General features: G+C 37.1%; 2 protein-coding genes across 3 annotated transcripts; both read left to right on the top strand.

The window, feature by feature from the left end:
• The first annotated feature begins 2,999 nt into the window (after positions 1 to 2,999).
• On the top strand, positions 3,000 to 11,222 carry LOC139126260 (cyclic GMP-AMP synthase-like receptor 3). Of its 2 annotated transcripts, none has more exons than XM_070692306.1 (3): positions 3,000 to 4,496; positions 8,825 to 9,411; positions 10,012 to 11,222. In XM_070692306.1, the coding sequence occupies exons 1-3, from the start codon at positions 4,392 to 4,394 to the stop codon at positions 10,472 to 10,474; spliced, it is 1,155 nt and encodes a 384-aa protein (XP_070548407.1). In that variant the 5' UTR covers positions 3,000 to 4,391; the 3' UTR covers positions 10,475 to 11,222. The 2 variants fall into 2 exon arrangements, with proteins under 2 accessions (XP_070548407.1, XP_070548405.1); XM_070692304.1 differs by having other exon boundaries at positions 4,200 to 4,496; positions 8,819 to 9,411.
• Positions 11,223 to 18,478: 7,256 nt separating this feature from the next.
• On the top strand, positions 18,479 to 26,062 carry LOC139126259 (cyclic GMP-AMP synthase-like receptor 3). Its single transcript, XM_070692303.1, has 4 exons — positions 18,479 to 18,631; positions 18,766 to 18,941; positions 22,159 to 22,721; positions 23,193 to 26,062. Exons 2-4 carry the CDS (start codon positions 18,867 to 18,869, stop codon positions 23,725 to 23,727), a joined length of 1,173 nt encoding a protein of 390 aa, XP_070548404.1. The 5' UTR covers positions 18,479 to 18,631; positions 18,766 to 18,866; the 3' UTR covers positions 23,728 to 26,062.
• Positions 26,063 to 27,024: the final 962 nt, after the last annotated feature.

Here is a 27,024-nt window from a genome sequence, read left to right as displayed (position 1 = left end):
ATCGGTTAATTTCATAACGTACTTTGCGCTGATGGAAATGACATGTTTTTCAGTTCTCCTTTTGAGTGATGTAACGTTTTAAATGTTTATCCGCCTGATGAATAATTACGAAAGAGAACATTGCTTTGTTTACATAGTCTCCCGATACTTCACGAATGTTATCGTATAAAGTTACATTTTCTATTTAGTATGAATATTATCGACATAGTCAGTTTAGTTTCAGTTGAGAAATTTGTCTGACACCTTGAAATGGAAGATGTTTTGCTGGTAAAGGAATGAATATATTGTGCAAGGGGTTATTGTTGCTCTATTAAGGTAGATGCACCTCGGGGACATATATTCAGACTGTAAAACTTTACAACTCTTTTTGATCTACCATTTATAAGTGTTCATTTTAAAACTCTTGGTGTAAGAAAACTTTCAACCGTTTTGATTTGTTGAAATTGAAAAGTTCATTTTCCCCAATAGAGTTAACACAGTGATGGCGGCCATTTTGAATTTTAAATCTGGGCTATTTGTCTCTGTAATACCGAAATTTGCATAGTGACCCCTGATTTTCTTCTTGATTTGGTAAGCGTAATGCTTAAAGTTTCATTGAGAAAAATTTAAGAAAAAAATTAAGTCTTTCACTTTCAAGGCGCATACTACCATAGTGTGATTCTTCAATAATTTAAACATTCTTAAATGCGAAATTTGATTTCTTATTTACCGGTAAGCCACATGATTGCCTGATTTCATATCAAAACCTTACATATCATGTTTGAGTGTGAAATTGTGAAATTATGTAGCTGAATTTCATACCCATGAGTCTCTGACCATCAAATTTATAGGACCAGCGCAGTGTTCATCCTATTTTTTTCCATCCACTCAAGGGCTTTCATTGTATCTCCTTGAAATTTACGATTAACCTTAATCATTATCATTAAAAATTATATTTCTAAACTTAAAAAACCTAAGAGATTGAAAATATACGATCAGATAGATACGATGACGATTAAGAACTATCTGAAAATTATCACATAAGGATTTCATATTCCGTTATGTTCAAACATGATTCCATGGAAAGAACGTTTTCGAAACTTCGCTAAATTTTCATCTCAATGTGAAGAATCAGCGGTATAACGTACACTTCATCTAATACCATTCTTGAACCAACGATATGTGTAACAATTTCTTGGAAGTTCGATTTTGCATACTGTACCTACAATACAACGCCATTATACACTAATCGAAATGCTTAAAAATGCGGCTACCAAACAATTTCTTCTGTATCGTTATATTCCTCCTGTAAACTTTAATTGCTTGCTAGTTGCTAAGTGGCTGCCAATGCCTGTTTTCCATTGGTAGTAAATGAGGGCAACGAGGACGTGAAATTCGTCTTGAGGACGTGAAAATACATGCTCCTTGGTATTGGAACTTATTATAATTAAGTTGCATAAAAGGATCTGGCTTACAGTTATATTTTGATCCCGGCATGTCGTAGGGGAAACTCACCACTCTTTTCTATGTACATCCAGGCTTGTCAAGCTCATTAACTGCTTTGTGTTTGAAATTAATATTCTCATAAAAGCTGTAAAATGAATCCCGTTGTTCTCGTCTTGTGTACAAACCGTATCATTCAACCTTTTCCTGACCGACAATAAAGCAATGAATAGGTTAGGAAATTTGGAAAGCCTTTGCTAACACCTGCACAATGCTTCCATCGGCCCATGTATTCTTTCTTAGCAAATCAATCAACCGCGAAGTCGTCCAGTAAAGAACAAAGAAACTCAAGTTGTGTATAGATTTCTAAAATATTGTGTATTCACATGAAAGCTCTCATTTCTTGGTCATTCTCGTTCCTGTGCCTGGGTAAAAGAACACGAAGTTTAAAATATGATGAAACGATTTGGTAACTTTACTGAACAGAATATAGTCCTACTGTACCTTCAAAAACGAATTAAAGGTTGTCACTTTATCGAAAGTGGTGATCGCAACACGGGTTGCATGGTTTGTCGGCGAAAAAACTCTAACTTTATCATGGTGCGATGTGACGGTGATGACATTGACACGATTCAAAAAAAAAATAAAGAAGCAGAAATTGCGGAGATGTTGACTGTGATGCGATGCCGAGGCGATCGGCGATCCATGGCTTTTAAATGACCTGGGGTCGAGCATGCGGAGAGGTCAGTCTATGTCAGTTTTCACAAACTATTGGAAACTGTAGCATAACATTGTCTAACGCTGTCTAATATTGTATAATGTTCGGAGTGAGTTGATACTTGTTCAATGATTAACATGGTTACTCATCAACATCAATATAGTGATTACTGCGACTCATGATCAAGAGACTGGGAGTTGAATTCCAAATTATTGAAAATTCCTGAATTGGCACGGACACCATAAAGGTTTTGACTGTTGGATCCTGGGAAGGGTTGGTTAGAAGATTAAAATAAGTCTGTAGAACCCAAAACCTTTGGAATAAACTGTTTCCCTGCCATGCTCATTTAAAAATATCATATGAAGGTTAGGCTGAAACAAATTTTGTAATTTACGGGTAAGCGGTATGCATGCTGTGAAAATCCTAAAAATGCTAAATTTTGGAGCTCGATGAGAAAGTTACGTGCCATCATTTTAACATGTCCCCCCACAACTTGAAGATCGAACAGTTCTCCCCAAGGCCTGCATACTTTAAGGGAGCCTTCAGTAATTACAGGGGGTGGGCCGGGGGAATTTCGTGCGCACATGTACTGTAAATACGATTGGAACTAATTTGGGATAATTGGATGGTGAATTAATGTTGATTTAATCTACAAATGTTATCTCATCTGCTTTTCTTTTTATACTACACACTTGTTTTCATGAGTAATTTGTGATATTGCAACATTCAGCTATGTGGCACCTGACACTTTTGAGATATTTGAAAAATATAAAAATCAAATTATCCCAAATTAGTTCCAATGTTATCTCATCTGCTTTTCTTTTTATACTACACACTTGTTTTCATGAGTAATTTGTGATATTGCAACATTCAGCTATGTGGCACCTGACACTTTTGAGATATTTGAAAAATATAAAAAATCAAATTATCCCAAATTAGTTCCAATCGTGTTTGTAAAATGTGGCCCCCATCTCTGTGTCTAAAATGTGACCCTCACCCCTGGCATTCTAATACTTGACCCTCCCCCAATGCTTCAGTATTCTCCCCAGGTATAACTGAAACAGTATCAGCTAATTTACATAACAGTGAGTTTAATTGTTATGTAAGTTACATACAGAAATTGTTGGGGAGAGCTAGCGTTTTAGGAACGGAGGGTTGCAATTTATCACGCAAGCATTTTTGAAGGGTCATGCATTTGCGGAAGGGTCACCATATTTTGCTCAATAATAAGGAGGCACGATGTGGCTGAGGTAGTGCTTCAACAAATAATATCAAATTATAATACATGAGAGTCTATCAGGCAAACTATTAACAATTTTCCCCCACACAAGAAGCTATACATTTATATATGTTTTGATAATATATGTAAATGTACTTTGCTTGAAGTGGGAAGTAAAACGTGCATGTGTGTTCAAGGCATTGGATTTTATTGAAAATGTTGATATAATTTAAATGGTAGTCTACAAGGAAACTATTAATAATTTTTTCCAATACAAAACTAGGTAAATCTGGGTAAGCTTTTTTATGTACTCTTGATTATTATGTGATAAGACAAGGGTGGTTACAAATGGATGTGTATGCAAGAAATTGGATTTTGGAATTTCACCAAAATGTTGAATTTACTATACATGGTAGTCTCTGAGAGTATGATCAATGTTTGCCTATATAAAACATAAAACAAGCAATATCTATGCATTTATAGACATTTGATAATTGATATACGCTTTGCCATCTGTCCCATATATTTTTGCACTATGTCTTTCATCAGTTTTAACTGTTCTAGGTGTATAATGTAGGATACCACTGCATCTTCGTTGCTTGTGAAGCCTGTCGGTTATGTGTATGTATTTAAAGGATTGTATTTCGTCGGCAATTTCCTATTTAGGAAATAACAAATGGACATTCTAAGGTTTGGCCGTAAAATCATCTTCTGTCAAAAGTGACCCTCCCCCCAACAAGATAGGTTTATAAAAAGTGACCCTTCCCATGGACAGTTTTCTTTAAACTAACCCTCCCCCATTCCCCCGGCCCACCCCCTGTAATTACTGAAGGCTCCCTAAGCGTGTCATGCTTAGTATGTCTGCCGCGTGCCGGGACTTTCCCTACTCGAATGATTTTTATGAGCATGCGCATTCAGTGGTGGGTATTCCGAGAATTTCCACCACGTTTCTAATTAACCCATTCAGCGTCTGACAATATAGGCTTATATTTTAGCCGTAAACACCTTGACAAGAAGACGTGGAACGTTCAAATGGCGAAATTAATGGAAGAAGTGTTGGTTCGGCCAGTCGCCTTGCTGTTTATTGTTATATTTTGCCAACATGGAGACGTTCGGGGAACAACAAAGCTATCGACGGTAGGCCTATATAAACTCGATAAGTTATACTCTTTCTGTTTTACTTTTGACAACATGGGTTAGAGTATGCTTAGACGTGCTTTGACTCGATAATAGCCATTGGTAAACGGTGAATATGAATCATATTAATCACACTGACTACCTGCCCTCATAACACTGTAGATGTCAGACATCCAGCAAAGCTATCACGTGACACCTTTAGACAAAAACTACAAGAGAGTTAGACAATTGTTGCTTTTCGTTAGAATCTGAATGTCCTACGGCCGTCCATGGCAGAATGCTAGGGTCAGAGCTAAAGAGGTCACCTTACCAGCGCTGCAGCGGTTATCATTGACTAGCCCAAAGTCCCCACCCCCTCCTCCGGAATAGTTAATAACCAGCAGAGAAAAGAAACTGTGTACCCAGAGCCGCCAAGGCAGTAAGACTTAAGAGGCTAGGCTCAACTGTTTCGTTTTCCGAATACTAACTAAGGGATGGACCATTAGATCTTGGGAGGGGGGTGGTCAAAAACAGAAAAAAAAAATTTTCAGAGCAGAAAGTTAGGAAAAAAAAATTTTCAAACTAGTTTGCAAAATAAAAAAAAAATTAATAAGAAGACAAAGGTGTAAAAAAAAAATCTGCAAAATTCTTTAAATTTTGAATTTTTTTAGATTTTACCGACAGAAAGCAACTTTCTGTATTTTTAGTATATCCTCCCGGCACATTTTAATTTTAATTTATACATTCAGAGTGACTGTATCACTTATACTGGAAGTTGTGATTATCTTATCTTTTCAGGACTTTTGTATTCTGATCACTTGAAAATTATGAAATTATAGAGCCTGTTTTCTACTTGTTTCTTGCGTACAAACCAAGCAGGTACACTAGGTAAAACATTGAAACTATGGTGTGGTTGTCAAGACACAAAGTTTTATTTGCCTTTTAAGATCAAGGTAAACAGATGCAGGCCACATCAGCTTTAATTTTTTTCATAGCATTTTATTGCAATGATGAATGCAAGAATGGGTGAACAAGTAGAAACACGTCAATAATGATAAAAGAACATATCAAGTCATTATGTATTATTTTGCTTTTAAAAAGGCATTTTCAATTCTTTTTTCTCAAAAAACAGCCTCAAAAAACAACAGCTACACATGTTTTAACATTCAACAATACACTACGTAGAATGCCATCTATCCAACAAATCCCAACACAAAATACACAAAAGGGTTGAACTTTGAAAGTTTCTCGATAGCAAATACTGAATAAATCTGCATGAATAATCGTTTTTGTGTAGCAAATTTCAAAGAAATTGGACAAGCCCTTTCAGAGAATACAGATTTTTTGACCATGAATGGCATAAATTGCCCTAAAAAGACAAATATTGAAATTTCAACACATCTATACACATCCAATCAATTTGGACATGCTGCTACAGAGAAATAGATGTTTTGATCAAAAAAGGGCAACAATTGCTCTAAAAACACAAATATGCAAATTTCACTATATTATTTAGCTTATTTTAGCTTCTCAGCTTGTCAAAATCAATTGTAAATCATGAGATGCATGATGTTTGGTGGGGTGAATGTAGGCATTTCACCACGCAGTAGAAAGGGAAGCCAGGAAACCAAAATAGTCAATTTTCAAAACCATAGGAAGCTACTGAGGAGCAAGAAGACCATGTTTCAGAGGAAGATGTGTAATCCGAAAAAAATGCTCCCAAAGTGCCACCAAATAACACCATTTTTATCTCTATTTTTCTAAAGCTCCAACAGCAGGAGGGGGGACACCCCCCTCCTGACCTCCCCCCGTAAAAATACTCCCCAAGTGCCACCAAATAACATCATTTTAATCTCTATTTTTCAAAAGCTCCAACGGCAGGAGGGGGACTCCCCATCCTGACCACCCCCCGCAAAAATACTCCCCAAGTGCCACCAAATAACACCATTTTAATCTCTATTTTTCAAAAGCTCCAACGGCAGGAGGGGGACTCCCCCTCCTGACCACCCCCCGCAAAAATACTCCCCAAGTGCCACCAAATAACACCATTTTAATCTCTATTTTTCAAAAGCTCCAACGGCAGGAGGGGGACACCCCCTCCTGACCTCCCCCCCCCCGCAAAAATACTCCCCAAGTGCCACCAAATAACACCTATTTTTCAAAAGCTCCAACAGCAGCAGGGGGACACACCTCTCCTGACCTCTCCCCCCCCCCCCCGTGACCGCTTGCGTGGCCGCTTGTGGTGCTTGGCACCACATCTTTGCCCTCTATATCTTCAGACAGCGACGAACTAAAAAAAAATTATAAATCTGAAAATTTACTCTGAAAAAAAAAATTTGCACAGCTAATCTCAATTGGAAAAAAAAAAATTCAGAAATTTACAATAGTAAAAAAAAAATTTTCACAATTTCATTGTGACCACCCCCCCCCTCCCAAGGTCTAATGGTCCATCCCTAAGAGAATTATGTGCACAGTCCCATGTTGGATAATTTGTTGGATACACCCTTTTCATTGCCAATCAGTTTGTCAAACAATACTTCACATGTTAGTTTCAGGAGCAAAACGCAGTTCAGCCATGAGATGAAACCCTAAGCTTTGTTCATATTGTGTATCGCATGAACCACGTGATTTAGGACAAAGTGAAAGGGTGAACGACTATTTACTTAAAGGGCGGTGGTCGTCGGAACGGTGCTCAAAGGTCGCTAGGGACCCTTACGACTGATATAAACTCTGTATCCAAGATACGTTGGCGATTGATGAATGTTAAAACATGTTTGTCTTAATGTACATCGTAAAATTTAAATGTCGCAGCTATGTTGACATGATGCATCTATATATAGTGCATGAAATCCATTGTTTGTAAACTAGAAAGTTGCACATGCACAATTCCGACGATCACTTCCTTTAACATGTAGGTGATGCAGTCAGTCGTGATGTTTGCCGTTCTCAGTAAGCATGAATACGACGACGTACGCTTTTCTGTAGTGACACAGAGATACTTCTTTACACTCACTATCAAACGTTTACCGTGCATAGAAAAAACTGACGAGAGCAGTTTTATAGGTCATTTGACGTCAGCCAGTAACAATAGTTCATTGCACGACTGGGCATAGTCATGGACAAACGATGAGGATGCTGTAAATTAGCATGGCAATACATAAACGTACTGAATACCGCGTTGTCCACAGAAATGCTGACAAGTCCATGAGAACAGGAAGTTTGCTAAAAATGAATGAAACGGCGGGTAAATATCCAGGTTTCCCAACAATCTCTTTGTTTTCATTTCATAGATTTCAGATAAGATTATTCATATATTGATTGCTTGATCGACGGATAGATTGATAGAGCGATTGATTAATTGATAGATTGACTGATAATTTCAAAATAATTTGTGAATAGAAATAAAAAAAAAACTTTAGTGTGCAATTGGTAATTTCATTTGTAATGTAAAATTAGCACAATTTTCATTTTACATTTACGAACATTTCCTTTATTGAACGTAATTGTATTTAAGCTTTCATCGTCATGTTGATTGGAAAATATATTGCATTTTATGTATATTTTTATTCCATAAATTGAGTTTAAAGGGATACAGTCGTCGGAACTGCACTCAAAAGTCGCTCTATAGGACCCATATGACAAATGTAAACACTGTATCCAAGGTACGATGGTGATTGATGAAAGTTAAAACATGTCTATCATAATGTACACCCTATAATTTAAATGTTGCAGCTATGATGATGAGGTGAATCAATATATCGTGCACGAAATCCATTGTTTGTTAATAAGAAGTTTCCGACAACTGTTTCTCTTTAATCTTATCAAATCACATCGACAACGTAAAACATCATATCTTTTTGTCTTCCATTGAAAATCCATGTGCCAATGATTATGTGCCAATTTACTGAGTTTTGTTTGTAGAACGTTGCGGGTAGCTTATTCGCGCTTTGACTCGTCCGGTGTATCCCTCTGTTGGTCATTGTATAATACAGACGACGTCAGATCAGATAGAAACCGTGTTCACAAATTCAGTCCTGGCAACGTTAACAATCATGATTTTCTGAAGTATAGCTTCAGATTTGTCGAACAGCAAGTCATTCTGAGAATTCTCTGGGTAATAATGTCACCCTATCATCCGCTTTGACGGAAGACTTTATGACTTATTAAGACATAACATCCACATCCACGATCAGCTTATCCGTCAATTTGAAACACTTTTGGAAGCAGTGGCCGACTGGTTTTGTGTGAGACCTATCAGCTAGGCGATGTTGCCGTGAGTGTGTGGGGGTTCGAATCCCGTTTGGGTTATAGTAAAAAAAAGATTATATTTTCTATTCGTACAGCTGCAGATTGCACTGGATGAGTTCTACGACAAAAAAGTCAACATTCCCGATGCAAGGATGGACGCTGCAAAGACAGTCGTCAGGGAAATAGAAGCTATATTGAAACCCAGACTGACAAAATTACTCGACCTGGAATATGACATAACAATGGATCAGAACTGGAAATATACTGGAAGCGCGTTTGAAAACCTTAAAGTGTTCGATCCAGATGACTTTGATATAATGATTCCGTTTGACATGACACATCATTTGGAAAGACCAAACAGAAAATACACAGATTCATCGTCATCTCCCCAGTTTTCTTTCGCTGAATGTCAAACACCAAAGACAGCTTTTAATTTCTTACACCCTGCTAATGGTTCGTCCAAATTTTCAAGTTGGTATGATGATATCTTCGTTCTGGACTCCAAGAAGGTTATGAGTGGTTTCCATAGTGTTTTGCAGAAAGCCGTGAACTTGGTGAATTTCGGTGACAAACGTGTGTGGATTGGTCAGGACGGACCTGCAATGAAAGTTCAAGCGACGTATAAAGATCAAAATAAAGAACACAAACTAAAGATTGATATGGTTGTCGCAGTGTCTGATTGTGATAGGTATGTCCTACGGCAAACTTTTACCATTAAAACGGTTGGGCTCTTTTCTGTTTGCTCAAATCGTACCGATAATAATACTGCAGTCCCCACAGGTACATTAGCAGTGGATGGTACAGCACGTTTCTAAGTTTCTGTTAATTCTCAGTATGTAAGGTCACTTTGTTTGATGCCATCCATATCACACTGTATGGAAAATTACTTCAAACTACCACGACTGTTGATTTTCGGTCACTGTAATAGTAGGTTGCAGTTTAAATACCTGAATGATATGGCGGTAGGAGAGGAACACATACTGGCGACTAACAGACAAAGATGTGTTTAATTCGCTCCTATAGCGAAGAAAACCATAATGTCACCACATTACTGTAGGCGTTGCTGGTCAAACAAAATGATGGCCCTCGTTTGTGCCCCAGAAACCGACAATGGTTTTGTTTAATAGAGTTCAGCGGGCAAAGAACGACGCCTGGAAAACACTGAAACGGGTAAAGCTTGATTTTGAACATTGAATTGATCTACACATTTTATACCGAACAGCACAAATTGAAACATGTGCTGGGAATCCAGTAAAAGAAACTAATACATAATATTTTGTTCTTTCAGATACTATGTGGCAAAATCCGATAAGTATGACACTGCAGTGGGCGCCAAAGGAAAATGGCGGCTTTCGTATTCCGATGAAGAGAAGAAAGCGATTCTATCGGCGAATACTCGGGGAGACAAAAGTAAAGTTTTTAAGTTAGTAAAGGCTTTCTGTAAGAAAGATGGCCCTCTAGCGGGTTTAGAATCTTATTATCTGAAGACTGTTTATCTACATATGCTAGATAAGTACCCCGGACAATGGACAGACACCAGTGAATTTTTCGTGATATTCCTTGAAGAGCTGCTTACTTTCCTACAAACTCGCAATTTGCCAATGTATTTTTTGAAACAATACAATCTAATTGATAATTTTAGTCAGAATAATCCTGTTACGTTGACAGATATGACGAGACGTCTTGAGAAATTACTTAAAAAGGGCGAAGGCGAGCTCATTAAAATTCTTAAACGGATGACCGAAAAATAACAGTGAAAATCGATGGCAGAGTTAATAGTAACTATATCAGAAAGATGTTTTGTATTTTTAATGAATACGAAAAGCTCAAGAAAGCCCCGGCTTTATTTGAATAGAGTTTATAGATACTAAAAAGCAAGATAGACAACCGAATATTCAGTGTGTGGACACAAACTGCATAAGAGGGACTGAAATTTTTAATTACAAATTAGTCATGTCAGAATAAAACTAGTGTTATCGTCTTAAACCTATGTACGTTACTTTAATATGCAGTCCATGTTGACTCGATCGCTGGATTTGTGCGGGAGTTGTCCAAGAATCTATAAAGTTGATACACACAGTGAAATGTGAAAAATTAAAATTATAGAATGCAGTTTCCAATGAGTATGTAGATGTGGAACAAAGACTAGATATGATTGTTTAGTCACCAGACGTTACTTACCAGGTTTTTAATGGCATTATATTCACTTGCACAGGATCATTTTAATTTACCACACGTGTTTAATAGTAACATTTGAATTTTTTCTTAACATACACTAAAACTGAAACACTGGTATGGAGAATTACCTTTTATCCGGATTTAAAACGGTCGAAAACGCTTATTGAAGTCTGTACCGAATCGCAGTTTTTCTCACAAGTTAACTGTAGAGTTTGTGTATACCATTCGTTACTACAAATACTACAATATAGTCATGTATAAGTTACGAAAATTGTCTTTTTAGCATGTTTTGCTCTCAGTAAATTGGTTACACCATGAAAAGACTAATTTATCTAATGATTTATTTTAGTTGTATTAGCAACCAATCATTTCCGCCACATCGAGTTCAGACCACTTCAAGAACTTTATATCTCTGTGTATAACAAGAATCAGAACTCTTTGACAATTTTGTGACCTTTCAGGACTGTCTCCTTCTTCTGTCTGTCTGTCACACACATTAACTGTTTGTCTGTCTGTCTGTGTCTCTGTATATCTATCTGCCTGTCATATTGCGCACACCACTTGTACGAAAATTCACGAAACTGTCCTGACTAGTTGCAGTGTTTCATCCAGACAGCGACGGGGTGATTCACTTTCTGTTGACATTTTGGCACCCCTTGTAATTTATCAAGGGGGACCAATGCCCTATGAATTATCAGTCACATCTCAGAGATAAAAAAGAGCACACAAAACGGGGTGAGATCCCCCAATATTAAGGCAAAGGGAGACAATCCCCCTTTCGATGCCATCCTGAATGAAACACTGAAGTTGGATTTGATTTCTCATACATTATAAAATGGAGCTTTTCAAATTGCAAACGCCAGCAATTGAATGTGTATGTCCGAAGAGAACAAGCAATTAAGGCTACATAAATGAAGATGCCAGTACCACTATCGTGTGAGAGCACTAACAGCTATAAGTGTTAGTCTGGTTCCCTGACCCATTTCCCCGGTAGAGGGCGTGGGGAAATATAGGGTCAGGTACCGGCTAATGTAAACATGGACGCTATTGGGTTAAAATAAAACAAGCTGTGATTGGATGAAAGTAACACTTGTAACTTTTTCTCATCTTTCTTGGGTTTCGCACTTTCAGGCTCACTTGACACCAACTTCTTGTTTGTACCACAAAGCCGTGGAGGTAGAAAGAAAGACTTTCTAACTCCATGATTTAGCCACTGTGATTTAGCACACCTCTTAATACTTTTAGAACGTCGACATGATGCCTGGCATTTTTCACGAAATTCGGACACCATTCTATCCATCGAAATCAATCGTCGTTCACAGTTCCAACAAAGTTTGCTTTCAATTAGCTGTGATATCGCAGCAGTACTTGTGGCGTGTATCGAACGTGCTCGGGTCATTCGAGTCACGCCACAGTCGGCGATGACCTCAATGACCCTAGCGTGTTCGATACACGCAACAAGTACTGCTGCGATATCACCGCCAGCCGTCAATCACCTCTATTTCCCCGTACTTCTGGATTAATCCTTTCAGTTTATGTTTCCCGTCTCGTGTGCCAATGTTTTTGGTTCGGATACCAGTGTTCGAACATAATTCTCATCCAGTCGAATTTTGACCGGCGTTTTCATGGTAGCAGCCATATTTGTTGTAGCATGTTCTGTCAGGTGACTAACCTCGGCCATCTTGAACAAAATTCTGTTCAAGATGGCTACCCGGTACCTGACCCTATATTTCCCCACGCCCTCTACCGGGAAATGGGTCAGGGAACCAGACTACTAGAAACGTGTGATCGGCAACCGCAACAAAATGAACAAACATAAACATATGCACCCGTACGTATTTAGGGTTACCAAAATTAAGGGTACTGAAATCAATATTCTTCGAAAAATATATGCGAATAAAGGATAATGCAAATATGTGGCCCTGGAATCACAAAAGTTATCTCACATTCTTACCACGGATTTTAAATAACTTGAATTCTATTCAGAATTTTCGTATGGGCATTCGTCTGTAACTATCAAAACGAGATGTGCTCACATCTACAGCGATTTGCATTGTGGCTTGATATTATTAAAGAGGAGAATTTCTTGTGCAAAGGAGAATTCATTTGAGTTTATGGAAACGGTTGTATAACATTTTACAGAGAAGGAACACTTTTACCAAGGCAATCTTGTGAAATCGTTCTCAAAGTGCCGTTTTGACTAAAGAAGAATCTTGAAAATATTAACAATACATCAGGTTTTTTAGAAAACTTGGGGATTGTCTCCAAATATAGTTTATTCTATATATATATATATATATATATATATATATATATATATATATATATATATATATATATATATATATATATAAACAGATTACTTCAAGTACAAAGTAATGAAATATATTACTTAAGTTTCATGCATCTTGCAATCCTCAGATAAAGTGTGTGTATATATATATTGGGGCGCATTCGACTTAAGATATCAGAGACATCAATGCCACACTGTTTGTTAATCTATACAAGGCTCCCAAAGGCGTAGGTGGACTGGGTAATTATAGTGTAGAGTTTATGCTACGTTCCGATGTTCTGACACGTAGGCTATAGTAAACTCCTATGCCTGGTGACGAGGGCTATACCGCCCGTCTATTACCCCGAGGGGCCGTGTGTTACCAGAAACACATCGCTATTCCCCGAGGCCGTAGGCCGAGGGTTATAGCGATGTCTTTCTGGTAACACACGGTCACGAGGGGTAATAGACGAGCGCTATAGCCCGAATAAAGACCAGGCTATAGTGTTTTATAACACATCACATGCTCATGTTGTATTGTTATATAGTTTTTTATGTGTTTTGACATTTTGCACCGCAACATCCATTGTGACAAGTTACTGTGCGATGTTTCGACAGCGGTTTCAGTTGTACGTGGTATCACTTTCTTTCAAAAAATATTCGAAGCATACCTAGCGACATCCTTAGTAGCACTTTAATCTTTTCCGTCGATGAGCTGTTCAAGTTCCCACGCTGTTAGAATGTTGGAAAATCTGTTTTAGAGAATGTGTCGTCACCTATTCCGGACGCACATCACGTTCTAGTCACCCGCCATTGTTGCAAAGCTGCAGACGACACTACGGTCACGTGACCGGGCACTTTTCCAAATTTGGTCAGAACTATTTCCCTAGGGAAATAGCTTTTCAAAAAATACCCTCTGACGTCACTTTTGTCGATCCGGTGGGGACTAGACGTATCTATTTTCTCGTCATGTGACGTATTCTGGCCAATCGCGACACGGAATGAGCATGTGGCGTGTTATAATACGTAATATCGGAACGTAGCTTAACTCTACACTAAATCTACCTATCCATCTACGCCTGTGAGGGCTCCCATGAATCTCATTTGTTTGGAAGTGCAGCAAACCCATTTTGGAATAATAGTTTCACCGGTTGCGAGTGTTTAAAATATCTGCATAGAAAAAAAGGCAAGCATTAGAATGAAATTATATGCCAAAGGGAATTATTAAGAAGTGTCATAGCGGATGATATACTGATCAGAGAATCAGAGAATTAAACCGGGATTAAGAAATTACAGAGTAAAAGCTCAACTGTTGTCACAAAGACCCAATGACTTTTATTTGGCTCTAGCTGAGTCAATAGTTGAAAAATACTCAGAGAAGACCTGATGAGACGCCCTCTATCCTATCATGTTTCCTCTATTTTGTTCATTTTACTTTCATTTTGTAGCTGATAGCAGTAATATTTTAAGGTATAGTAGTACGCTAAAAGACTTAAACTACCATTTAAACAAAACTATCCAACATCGAAGTCAATGATAAAAGTTTGGGGTCACTAGCGAAACAGTGTACCTGATATTTACTGACAATTAAAATTTAAAATCACTGCCATCCCAGTGTTAATTCTTTCATTGAAATTAAATCTTCTATTTTCACAAAAATAAGCCATTGAAAAGTCTTTTACTCCATTTACTTCGAAATGAGCACCCACAAGTGATATACTATAATATTAGAATTGTAAAAATTGATAGTCCAGATATCTGTGCCCGAGACGCATTCTATTTTGTCAGCGTATCTCGTCGACACGACGTTACCTTGTTCCCATAGTAAAGATCAGAGCATACAGCAATAAGCTTCTAAAAAAATCAAGTACAGAATGATATGACAATGGTGAATTTCAAAGCAACTGTAAGCTTATTCCTCTCAAGCAAACACTGTGCATTTACAATCTATAATTGATAACTTAGTCATTGTGATATAATCAAACGTAAGTAGACGGGTTCTGGCGTCGCGTACAGAGTTGTGTGTTTGTTGATTTGGTGGATGGCAAGTTTTTCCCGTAAAAAGTAACCCGTTTGTCCTGTTTAAGTGGAAAATATTGCAAGTAAGCAGTAGACGACCTTTTATTAATCTATGAGCAAGATAGGTGGAACTCCAGTGTTTTCTGCTGTTTTATACGATACTGTTTTCGTCAGTAAAATCAAAATCAGATCTCAAATTCCGATTTCAACTCTGTTTTCGTAATTGCTGTAACTAATTTTATATCATACCAGCGATCTGATTGGTCGAGACGCGAAAAGAATCGTGGTATATTCGCAATATACCAAGGCTGGCACACGCGCGAGCTCTCGGCAAGAGCCAAAATCCTTATTTGACATTCCATGCCAGAATTTCAATATACTGTTATGATATAATAGCAATAAATCACACCCAGCGAAGGTATACCACTCGAGTTTGACCATTTCACTTCATATATGCACTCGCTATCGTATGTCGTGAACTGGTCAAAATCTCGTGGTATACAATCGCTGGATGTGCTTATTGCTTAAATATGTACTTGATTATCAATGAAGTATGTTAGCTGCATATATTTGTATTTGTGTTGCATGGACCCTTTATCGCTATCTATTAAATATCGAACATGGCAGACACGAAAGAATATCAAGAGATCAACGTGTATGTTACTGTGATAATTTGTCTGTAGAAATGAATTTCACTTTTTGTTGGTTTGCCCGATTTACTCGGATCTCAGAAATGTATACCTACCTTTCTATTATTACAATTTTCCTACTTTTGATAAATTTATTCAATTAATGCATAATCTTTGTAAATTTGTATTTCATGCATTTAAAAGAAGAAATGACCGTTTAAAGTAGTTGTAATATTTTTTCTGTAACTCCTGTACCTTTGATCTATATATATATGCTTATTTCAATTATGGCACAAAGGGCCGATGGCCTAAGGTGTGAATAAAGTTAATTATTATTATTATTAATTATCGCTATCCTTGACAGCCATTTATCTTTAATGTGCCGACCTTTAACCTTAGGAGTTGATGGACCATAGACGTTATAAGAAATGATTCTACTGTGAACGACGGAACCATAGACTCACTGTACCACGGTCTTTGAGAGGTTTCCACTGTATTTTATTACTCAACATACACACCGAGGCAGGTTGGCAGTGCGGTAGTACGCCCCTTGATATTGAAAGACTTAAACTTCGCCCAGACTTTCTGTAAGGGAATCATCTCCTTTTGACATCAAACATTAAAATAAGGGGTCACCGTCCGGGCAAAATTTGGTAATCGAGGAACAAATAACTCGATTATTACTGACACTTGAAATTCAATATGGCCACCATAGCTCAATACGCCGGTGAAAAGTTTATTTACTCCACTATTTTCAAATTGAGCCCAAACAACAAGAGGTGAACCAAAAAGCATTGTAAAAGTTTGGAAGTCCGAATATCTGTTCCCGATGCGCACTTCTCGATCTGTTCCTTTCGTGACGTCCTAGAGCATATACCTCAAAACTACACTTTCTAATGTGTAACTTCCAAACGGGAACAGACATGTTATTACCAGAGAATAGTCGTAGTTGCATTGTAAAGCAGTACGCATAACGATGAGTGTCACGCCATCGTAGTTTAAAGCATAATGGTACAACAATTGTAACTACCCACAATTCATCACGTAACACGATTGGAACTAATTTGGGATAATTGGATCTTCATATTTTACAAATTTCTCAAAAGTATTAGGTGCCCGCAATATTACAAATTACTCGTAAAGACAAGTGTATAACTTATAAAGTAAAGCAGATGAGCTTACATTTGTAGATTAAACCGACATGACGTCACCATCCAATTATCTCAAATTAGTTCCAATCGTGTTACCTGTATTCTTGTCCAATTATTATCATAAACAACGTTGCAATTTACGCCCTTCTCAATGTCTACATCACCCACTGCTGTTTGAATTTTAATTCATTTATGGATATTCTTTATCGCTCTGTTTGAATATTCTTCGTTTGAATTGCTCTTGAAGATTTCATTTGCACTAATGGTATGTTAGCGGTATCATGTCTTGTGACATGTATCTTGAGACATTGAAATCTTCATTGTTGGCGGTGGTAAGGAGATCGTACAAGAAATGCATCTAGGTCTAGATCTTGTTTCACTTTCAGCAATGGAAGAAAAACATTAACGGGCATTTTTGATGTAGTAACCTTGGGGATGTCGTCAAAAAATTCACTGGTATTGAAAGCGCTGTAATATGTGTATATTTAATATCAGTGCACAAACAATACTACATGTACATATACTTATAATTTTGGTGTGTGTAATGAGAGACAAACGATATGAGGTTGTAGCAAAAGTGGTTTACGTACATTTTGTACATGAATATCTACAAATGTACGTTGTATGTCATGAACCAATGCGACCTTTTCCAAGGTAACAAGTGGTCCGATGTGCCATATTGCCTTGTTAACTATAACTAACTAAAAATAGACTTGAACTGACTTTACCTGGTGCGCGTATATACGTAGTCATGACCTCAATATGAAATTTGAATAGTCATGACGTATAACAATGTTGCTTTCCTCGAATGAGAGACAAAGTTCATTTTTTTAATGTAAGAAGCGCGAATGGCAAAGTTACTTTGCTTAAAACATTCTCCCATTTATGCATTATGCCGACGTTAAAGGGATACAGTCGTCGGAACGGCACTCAAAGGTCGTATGGGACCCATTCGACCGAAACCCTGTATCCCAGGTCTGATGGTGATTGATGAAAGTTAAAACATGTTGTCATAATATACATCGTATGATTTAAATGTTGAAGCTATGTTGATGAGGTGAATCTAGATATCAAGAAACTCGCACAGGGGCAGTTCCGACGACCGTTTCCCTTTAAACATCGATTGTAACGTCGTAATGTAACCTTACAAGTCAAGGTCATAAAAGGTCCCTAGGTAAACTGTTATCAGTGATGATGAGCTTGTTGCATCGACACTTTGCTCCGTTGTGTGATGTGTTTAGTTACCGAAACTGTGCTGAACGAGTCTTATCCGTTGTCATGGGAACCCAACCATGACACTCGTTTCAGTCTTAATTATCAGAATCCAAATTAATAGTCAAACAAAACAATATCGATGACGATAAGAGGCAATGAACACATCTCTGACAAATTGTGAAGCCTTTCTAAAAATATTCTACCCCGCGACTATCAATAAACGCAACAGGTGTCTCCAAGAATAGAACGCCATGACATTTCACTCATCGGAACAATGTCGTGCGCGTGCGCAGTAACACCTGCGTATGGTGTTCCTCTTTTGGTCATTAATTACTGATCTATGTATTTGATTCTAAGAATAACTCTTTGTTTCCGCTGTTGTTTACTCGCAGAGCGATCACTGCGTCTATCCCTGGCGGTATTAACTCGCAGGAACTTATCGAGGTAGGTTCTCGCTGCAGTATTTTACCTGAATATACGTAACTGATATTTATCAAAAACTGCCTTATATTGTGTGTTACATTGGTGGAAACCTCTTCCGCCAGTCAATATGACATCCTTTAATGTATTTGTTTCAGGATTTAAGGAAACGCAATTAATAGCCTGGGGCTTGCACTGCAAACACGACAGCCGAAATTTAAGATATCGACTATCGAGCTCAACTTTAGTAGCGTTGAAAATGTTGGAAATTGGTGTTGGTGTGGTGGTAGGAATTCTCATTATTCTGATATTAGGCTTCAGAAGACCCAGAAAGGTGAGCGGTTTATATTGTGCATTTTTATTTTACTTTCCATTTCGTTTACATTTGGCTTGTTGGACTTAGTTTCGTGAAATTATAAAATGATTTACAACGGATATCTAATCGTAGTGGCTGATCATAGTCTTAAACTTTTAAAATAATATTTTTTCAGTGTAGCGTAATTATCTTTCTAATAACACGGGGAAAATATAAAAAACACTATTGTCAGTACTTGTAGACATGGGGTGTGGTCTCTTTTTATGTGTTCTGTCATTTCATGTCATCAATTCAACACAATGACATCATTCTCTACAGAGAGTTTGTAAAAGTACTTGCTCTGTTGTTACAGTTTTTGATCATTTAAAAAAGCTAGTGAAATTAACAGCAACCTTCCACTATTTCAACGATAACCTTGCTGTTAAGTACAAATTGATTACCTGGTTATGCGGAAGTTACTAAAATTAACCGACCCGTAGAAAAAAGTGTTCAATCAATATTACGCCGATACAACCTCGGAACACAAGTATCCAATAGTGGTGCGTATATTTCGCAGCGTGATCAGACATGCACAGCTAACCTGTGTATAGGGTACACAGTGCCACGCCTTACATTCGCATCCAGGGTCGTCCATGTATGATGAAACATCGGGGTCCATTCTGCTCGTCAACTGCATATTAATTTTAAAAAACTGATTTCGTTCTCACATGACAGGGAATAACGCTTTACAAAAATATGTCATTGACTGCGAATCTTTTATAAGAAATATTTCAGATCTTTTGTGGCACATTTTGGTTCAATTCCTTTCAGTACTTTTTAGCAATTGCTGTTTATCACCACCACCACCACCGTCATCATGATCATGATCGTCATGATCATGATCATGATCATCATCATCATCATCATCATCATCATCATCATCATCATCATAACCGTGTTGTCTATCTGTATGAATTCATTGAAAAATTACAGTATTATGTCACCACTATAAAACACTGAAAAAAGGGGCAATACGTAAAATCCTTAGGGGCGATAAAAATTGTGAAATCTGCTGGTAAAAAAACGATCACATAGTCACGCAAATGTTGAGAGCATTACCACTCTTATTAAATCTGCCGTATCTTATGAACTGAAACAAATTTCCGAATGTTAATTAACGTAGATGACCTTAGAAACACTTTTCCATGTACGTTTATGTTGATGTCGCAATTGGTCATTTAAACATACGCAGGGAACACATGTGAACACTGGATGGTTGGTGACATCGTTTAACTGGCGATAATGCTTTTTTGACGCTTTTTACAGCACACATTCATATTTGCTTTTAATATTCCTCCTTTCTGCAAACCTTTATTTCACCCCAACCACTAATTCTAATAAAACCAATAACAATGCATGCAACAAATCTATAAATGGAATGATAATTTGCCTATTGACACGATGTGAACCCTGTCACCGAATCGAGTGTTTTGTTACCGATCAATTCAATCGTTTGTGATTAAAGATGACAATCATGCGTTTTTATATTTAGTTTTATACTTAGTTTTAGTTTTAATTTTTTAATGTATATTTAGTTTTATATTTAGTTTTAGTTTTAATTTGTTTTCTTGCTAAGAAAAATGAAATGATCGGTAAAAAAGTACATTTTTTGTAAAACTAGTTTTATTTCAATATTTGCAGTTTGTATTCACTTTAGTAGTCGTACAGAGTAGTCAGTGATGTTATATTAAGGTCAAGGTTATTTCAAGGTTTACGGTCACGGTAGTACGCGCCACCGAATTGAAAGACTATGAACTTGTGCTCAAACTTACTGCTGAGGAAACTTTAAATCATTCCCTTTCGAAATCATGAATTATTGGGTAATTGTGCAAAATTTGGCAATAGAGAAACAACTTACTCCATCTTATCTATACTTTAAGGTTTAAAATAGCCGCCATCCCCGAGTGTTCATTCTGTGAAGATAAATTTATAATCTAGTGAAAACTTCAATTACTCCATGAGCATAAAATGAACTCCTACAAGTGGTGGATCAAAATATACTGTACGAGTTAGTGAGTCCAAGTATCTTCATTAATAATTATGCTCTTTAAAGAGAGTGAGAAGAGATATTGAACAGTTTTCCGAAACTGATATCAATAGTCTAAGTACGCATTAGTGGCTGACCCGCAGTTGTATTCAAAGGTTGTCGATTTAGGTCTATATTTGCTTTTTTTAAATCGGTTTCATTGGATTCTATGAATTTGTGTAACGTGTGCGTGTACATATAGATAACGTGTACATATAGATTACCTTTTCCAATGGAGGTCAACCCGAAACGTATACAAATTGAATGGCTGAACAATTATAATTTCCGTTTTGGTAGTTGTCTAGCAGACACAAAAATAAACGAACTGAGAATGCTAAACTGTGTCAGAAACGTTTTTGTAATGTTCTGTGCATCATTAATTTTGATCTAGAACTGCAACAGTTAACTTCTTTGCACATCTTCAGGTATTTATAGGCCTCCCTATCTGCTAAAACTTTCCTCACCGATACCACAAGGTTAACGAAATCATTATGCTAGATAACTTACGCTATTAAAGTAATGAAATGATTCGTTCGTGTGAACAAGACTTGGCGAGGTGTATTTCAGTATCCCTCTTCATCATTCGATATCGGCATCACTACGAATGAAAAGCTCGATGAATTGCAGGATGAACCTAGGCACTGACATCATGAAGGTTACAATAATTATGAAAATTAGAGCTCTCGTCGAGAATGAGGAGCTGCAAAATAAACAAGGATTCTTGGTACCATTCGGAACCAAGACAAGTGACCTGAAGACGAAACATTTACAAAACAATAAAAATAACAAAACTATTGTCAATAATACAATCGGCCTTGCAAGAAGCAGTGCACTACTAATCAGGCATTCCGCAGATTTGTTACAATTTACTCTCCAAACGCACTCTCCTTAGTTCCAATCCGGCTATAAGTATTGCAATATTGTATTTGCCATGCTCTATAGATAAGATGGAGTAAGTTGTTTCTCTATTGTCTGTTAAATATGTTTTTGTAAGAGCGCCTTTTCCCATAGGTTTACATGGGTACGTGAATCTAGGTATATGATAATTATTCTTTTGTAGAGTCTTCCAAATTATTTGACCGTGACTCTCGATTTGGAACGAAATATAAAGCGGAAGCATGTATCTTGTGACCAGATTATATCTAATGTATGTTTGTGTTTCGTCAACAGTTGGAACAAATTTTGAAGACCTTTTACAGGAAAGAAGTTTGTATTGCCGAAAAAGAGCTTAGATTTGCGAAAGGTCAAGTGGATGTAGTGATTGATAATCTGAAACTGAAGTTGAAAGATCTCTTCTCTGAAAAGTATGGCATTAATCTGAAAGATGATTGGGTGAAAACCGGAAGTGCCTTTGAGGGGTTAAAGGTCAAGGCTCCGGATGAATTTGAGGTATTCGTGGAATTGGATATCTGGCACGACCAGTCAGCCCTATTCGTCATATCACAGGTTGCTTCAGCTGACATGTCTGGGTATGATTTTATCAAAGTGTCTGGTGGAAGTGGAAGTCTTTCTGAGATGGTGCTCGGTGAGGGCACTGTTTTCCACGCCCAGAAAGTGCTTCATGGATTCCAGAGCGTCCTTCAGAAAGCGGTGAGCGACAACGATGATGAGAAACAAATGCTGACTGAAATGGATGGAACTACTTTGAAAGTGGTGTGGAACTATAAAAACAAAAGAGGCAGAAATAAGACCATCAAGATAGAGTTGATACCATGTGTGTGCTCCAACAAAAGGTAAAATGATATAACATCCTCAGATGTAAACTTCCTGAAGGATTTCAAATAAAGCATAATGAGAGAGAGAGAGAGAGAGAGAGAGAGAGAGAGAGAGAGAGAGAGAGAGAGAGAGAGAGCTACACTGGGCTTTTGAGGATTATTTCTTTTTGAAAGTTAATATATTTATTGGGAAAGCCTACTGGATCTAGTCCCATTTTATTAATACAGTCATGCGACTTTGTAATATGACTGCACATTCACAGTATATTTTTGAAATCGATGATGACATACTCGATCAATTCAACGATTTTTATCTAATGCACGAGCTTAATTTAAATATGAAATTTCTTCGATACTAAATCCAATTTACATTTCTGTGACAAATCAAAGTAACATAGTTGTCGCAATGTGACGAAGACATTCCTGGTCTCATAAAAGTAATCTGATATCTCTTTACTAATGACCAATTTAAATCACACCTGTTCACAGATATTACATTGCAAAGCCGGACATCTTTGATGAAAAGGAGGGTACCATCGGAAAATGGAAGATTGCTCTCCTTGACAAGCATCAGCAGAAAATGAAAAATGTGACCGAGAAGAAACGTAGGGTGCTGAAACTTGCTCTTGGCTTCTGTAAGAAAGACGAGAATTTAGCCTGGATCAACCAAATCCACTTGAAGACCGTCTTTCTTCACATGCTGGATATGGTACCAGGCGCTTGGAAAGAGACTGATGACTACTTCAAACTGCTACTTGAGTATCTGCTTGATTACCTGAGAGAAGGCAACTTACCCGATTACTTCGTTCCAAAGCGGAATCTCTTCTTGAATTTCGCACAAGCGCACCCGCAGACCATGGAAAACGCGTCGGCGCGTTTGCGATTTATTCTGCGAAGCGGAAATGACGAAATCATCCGCGTGATAAAGGGGCCTTCCAATCGCTGGCTATGGGTTAAGAGAGAATACCGTGCCCAGATGATGCCTCTTCGTAAATCTGCTGATTTAAGCATCTGGCAGAAATGAATGAATGCAATTTTTAAAACCAGTACATATCGATTTTTTTCACTTGAAATAATATTTATCCATCACGTCAGTACTATATATACCACGGTAAATTGACAATGTGTCTATGAACGGTCTCATATTAAACTATTTTTTACTATTTATTAAAGTAATATATGTAGTGTGAGACAACAGGAAGTAAAAGTTCGATAAGAAAACAAGAGTCTTATTCATGAGTTCACATTCAGCAGCAATATTTGGAAGAAAGATTTGGACTACGTCAAATTTAACTGCAAGAAGAAACAGCTATGCGAAAAAGTATATCTAACTCCTTTGTATTTTTCTTGGTCAAAACGTTGAGTTAGCGGGACAGAAAAAAAGTTTATGCAAAGTTCAGACGACTCTTTTTCAACAAAAGCTGATTAAACCATTTTGATTTTTTCCCCATTTTCTATGTTTGCTAGCGTACGAGAAAACAGCTTTTATATTTACACTTTATATTTACATCAATGTTAGGTAGAATATTAGGTTCGTTTGCAACATTTTCAGTTATTTTCAGGTTTTTTGTTTTTGCTGATGGTAGTCGAGTGTAACATATTAATCATAATACAAGTTGGCATCGATGAGTACTCGTAGTTGTTAGACTAGATTAATTATGACTATGCATTCATACATCTGTGACATCACGTTAAATAGTCTTTCCTTGGTGATACTTAGTGGCGTAAATTATCAATGAACTCATATACAGATATTTATCAAAGTGAAACTCGATTTAATCTGGTAGATTAGAAATGACATCAACAATTTCATTTTAAATAGTCTAGAGAGTAAATGAAATATTGACTTGTAAATATATATACTTATCAATTTTGTTCTATGCAGAAAAAGGTTCAAATGCATGAAATAATCTGGTGCTTTTGAAAACAATGAAATCATGATTTAAAATGATAAAAATTAAGGCAGGTGTTCTGTGGCTGACTTTCGAGTTTGAGAATCGACGATAATTTTTGATACAAGATGAAGCCTCGCCCACTAGTTACTTTGGCATTTGTAAGGGTGTACGTGGTATTTACTGGCTGCAAAGATTTTGCGATCATCCTATCATAAACACTAGAGTCTGCAGAAATGTATTCTGTCAGTTTACTCTGTTGTGATATTAATAAGTCTGTCACATCAGTGAATTCACACACGTTGTTTTGGGCAAACTTATCATTTTTATACATATTTACTTCATTAATATGCAAGGTCAGAGCTCTTTTGTTGAACCATTGTTTGAATATCACGGGGTCAAAAAATCAACGAATTTCAATTGTGTCTCGGACAAATAGAACGCAAGGGCGCCATCTCGCGACAAAATTGTCGCTCTCTCTCCGAACTCAAAGGTCAGTCACTTTTAGAAACTTCACAATTCATAAAAACTTCTTAAAACTATGATTTTCTGGGGTGTTTAAATTGTATTTTTTTCAAAATAGTGTCACTAGCGGATGAGTGAAGACAATTATCTTTTTTATCATTGTCTTTACGCTATGCGTTATAAAATATAGACTTGATAATGAACACAAATTAAGTATGTTATGTATGGACTACATTTTTAATTTTCTGTATCGATTGATATAGAATCAGTGTTAAATAGAATGATACTGTTGTCGAGAATGTTATGAAGGGATACGACTAACAGTTATTAAGCATCAATACATTTATTCATTTTCAATAAACATTAAGAAGTATTGCTTTACATATATGTTTCCTGGATAAAAATGCAGATATTTGATTATTCCCGTTCTGTATGGATTGTTGGAATTAAAGTTCTGTTTTATCACCGTTTATCTCCATGATGGAGACAAATAAGTCGTAGCAGCCATTTGACAAATGTCATGGCAAGATTTAGAATATTTCGCAATACGTCCAGAGTAACTTCAACTCACTTTTTAGCATTATCTTCAGATATTAATTTATCATGATGCTTCTGATTGAATTGTTATTGTGGTTCTTTGCAATTTTCCTTTAAAATCTAGTTGAGATAGTGTGCAATGTACATTTATATTTCACTCGTATTCAGCATGTGACGTCATCGCGCCATGATGCCAAGGGCCAAGGCACTGTTGATTTAACATTTGTACGTTGCTGAGTTTGAAACTTTGACACAAAAATATTAATAGCTGAAATATGGCTACATTAGTTGATAGAGCTTCAGATATTTCTGTAAGGATGAGATGTGAAGGCAAACCAGTTCGAAAGATATGACGTTTTTCAAGTTATTCCTATGTTAAATTGCAAATTACGCATTCTTGAAATGTGTTTGATCTATAGGTATTGGATTATTTAGATCGATTGACGAATAAAATTTATCGAAATCTTTCTGTCTTGACTGAGTAACTGATAGTTCTGGCTTGTACTTGGAGTTAAAATGAGAATCAATCAATATGAAAACACTGTACTTTGGCATTAGGAGACTTTAAAAGAAGACCTGACCTGTTTAAGTTCATTCTTGGTTTATTAATTTATTCCAATTGTTAACTTAATGACAATGATTGGGTAACTTTTCGATCGTAAAGATCTGCTAAGGTCGAGGTAAGGCTTTAGCGTCTGATTAACGACTCCGAGTCTTGGCTAGGTTGACTAGGTACAGATTCGCTAGCCAAGATTTAAGGGTCTCAGTGGAAACAAAAACGTTGCTAGCGAAGATTATAGGTTAAGGAATCCGAGGTTGAATATCTGTACCACAGAACTCTTCTGTTGTACGTCAATGAAATAAAGAGAAATGAAAGACACGCCAGTATTACATAGTTCAGTGGCAGTTTTCAATTACGTTAGACAATCACATGTATCCTGTCGACTGGTCTAAAACTCTATTGTATTTAAAAAGGTGGCAATTTACGCGAAACACGTGTATTCGTCTAGATATGAAATTATAACGATACACAAAACGTAGTAGAGTCAGCGACACTTAGAGTGCGATAGACTATGGCTGACAATCCAACACAACGTGACTGCGGTGGCAATGGAGTAAATTGGTCACGTGCAGACTCTACTTAGCTCTTCAGTAAAAATAGGATTCCCTCGACGATACACGAGCAGAGTACAATTTTTATGTCCTCACAACGCCTGCCTTGCTTGGAAAACATAATTTATGTACCGTACTTTGTGAAGGACTACTTGACACAATATCAGACACAACGATGGGTGCTACCAGTTTAGCGATAAAATTAGTGAGACGTAATCCGATATACAGCCAGGGTATAGTATCTGTGACCCGGGACAACTTCACTTTGACCATTAAAACAATTGTTAGCCATCATTCATCGCAGATGATCTATT

This window comes from Ptychodera flava (genome assembly GCF_041260155.1).
Source record: "Ptychodera flava strain L36383 chromosome 3 unlocalized genomic scaffold, AS_Pfla_20210202 Scaffold_27__1_contigs__length_13241970_pilon, whole genome shotgun sequence".
In the NCBI taxonomy this organism is placed as follows: Eukaryota; Metazoa; Hemichordata; class Enteropneusta; family Ptychoderidae; genus Ptychodera; species Ptychodera flava.
Note: the sequence above shows the minus strand (reverse complement) of the source record. Positions and strands in the feature narration are given on the sequence as shown.

Coding starts and splice junctions, on each gene's coding strand:
- LOC139126260 (XM_070692304.1), top strand. CDS start 4,392: ATGGCGAAATTAATGGAAGAAGTGTTGGTTCGGCCAGTCGCCTTGCTG. Junction 4,497..8,818: donor GAACAACAAAGCTATCGACG/GTAGGCCTATAT, acceptor CTATTCGTACAG/CTGCAGATTGCACTGGATGA. Junction 9,412..10,011: donor GCAGTGTCTGATTGTGATAG/GTATGTCCTACG, acceptor TTGTTCTTTCAG/ATACTATGTGGCAAAATCCG.
- LOC139126259 (XM_070692303.1), top strand. CDS start 18,867: ATGTTGGAAATTGGTGTTGGTGTGGTGGTAGGAATTCTCATTATTCTG. Junction 18,942..22,158: donor GCTTCAGAAGACCCAGAAAG/GTGAGCGGTTTA, acceptor TTTCGTCAACAG/TTGGAACAAATTTTGAAGAC. Junction 22,722..23,192: donor TGTGTGTGCTCCAACAAAAG/GTAAAATGATAT, acceptor ACCTGTTCACAG/ATATTACATTGCAAAGCCGG.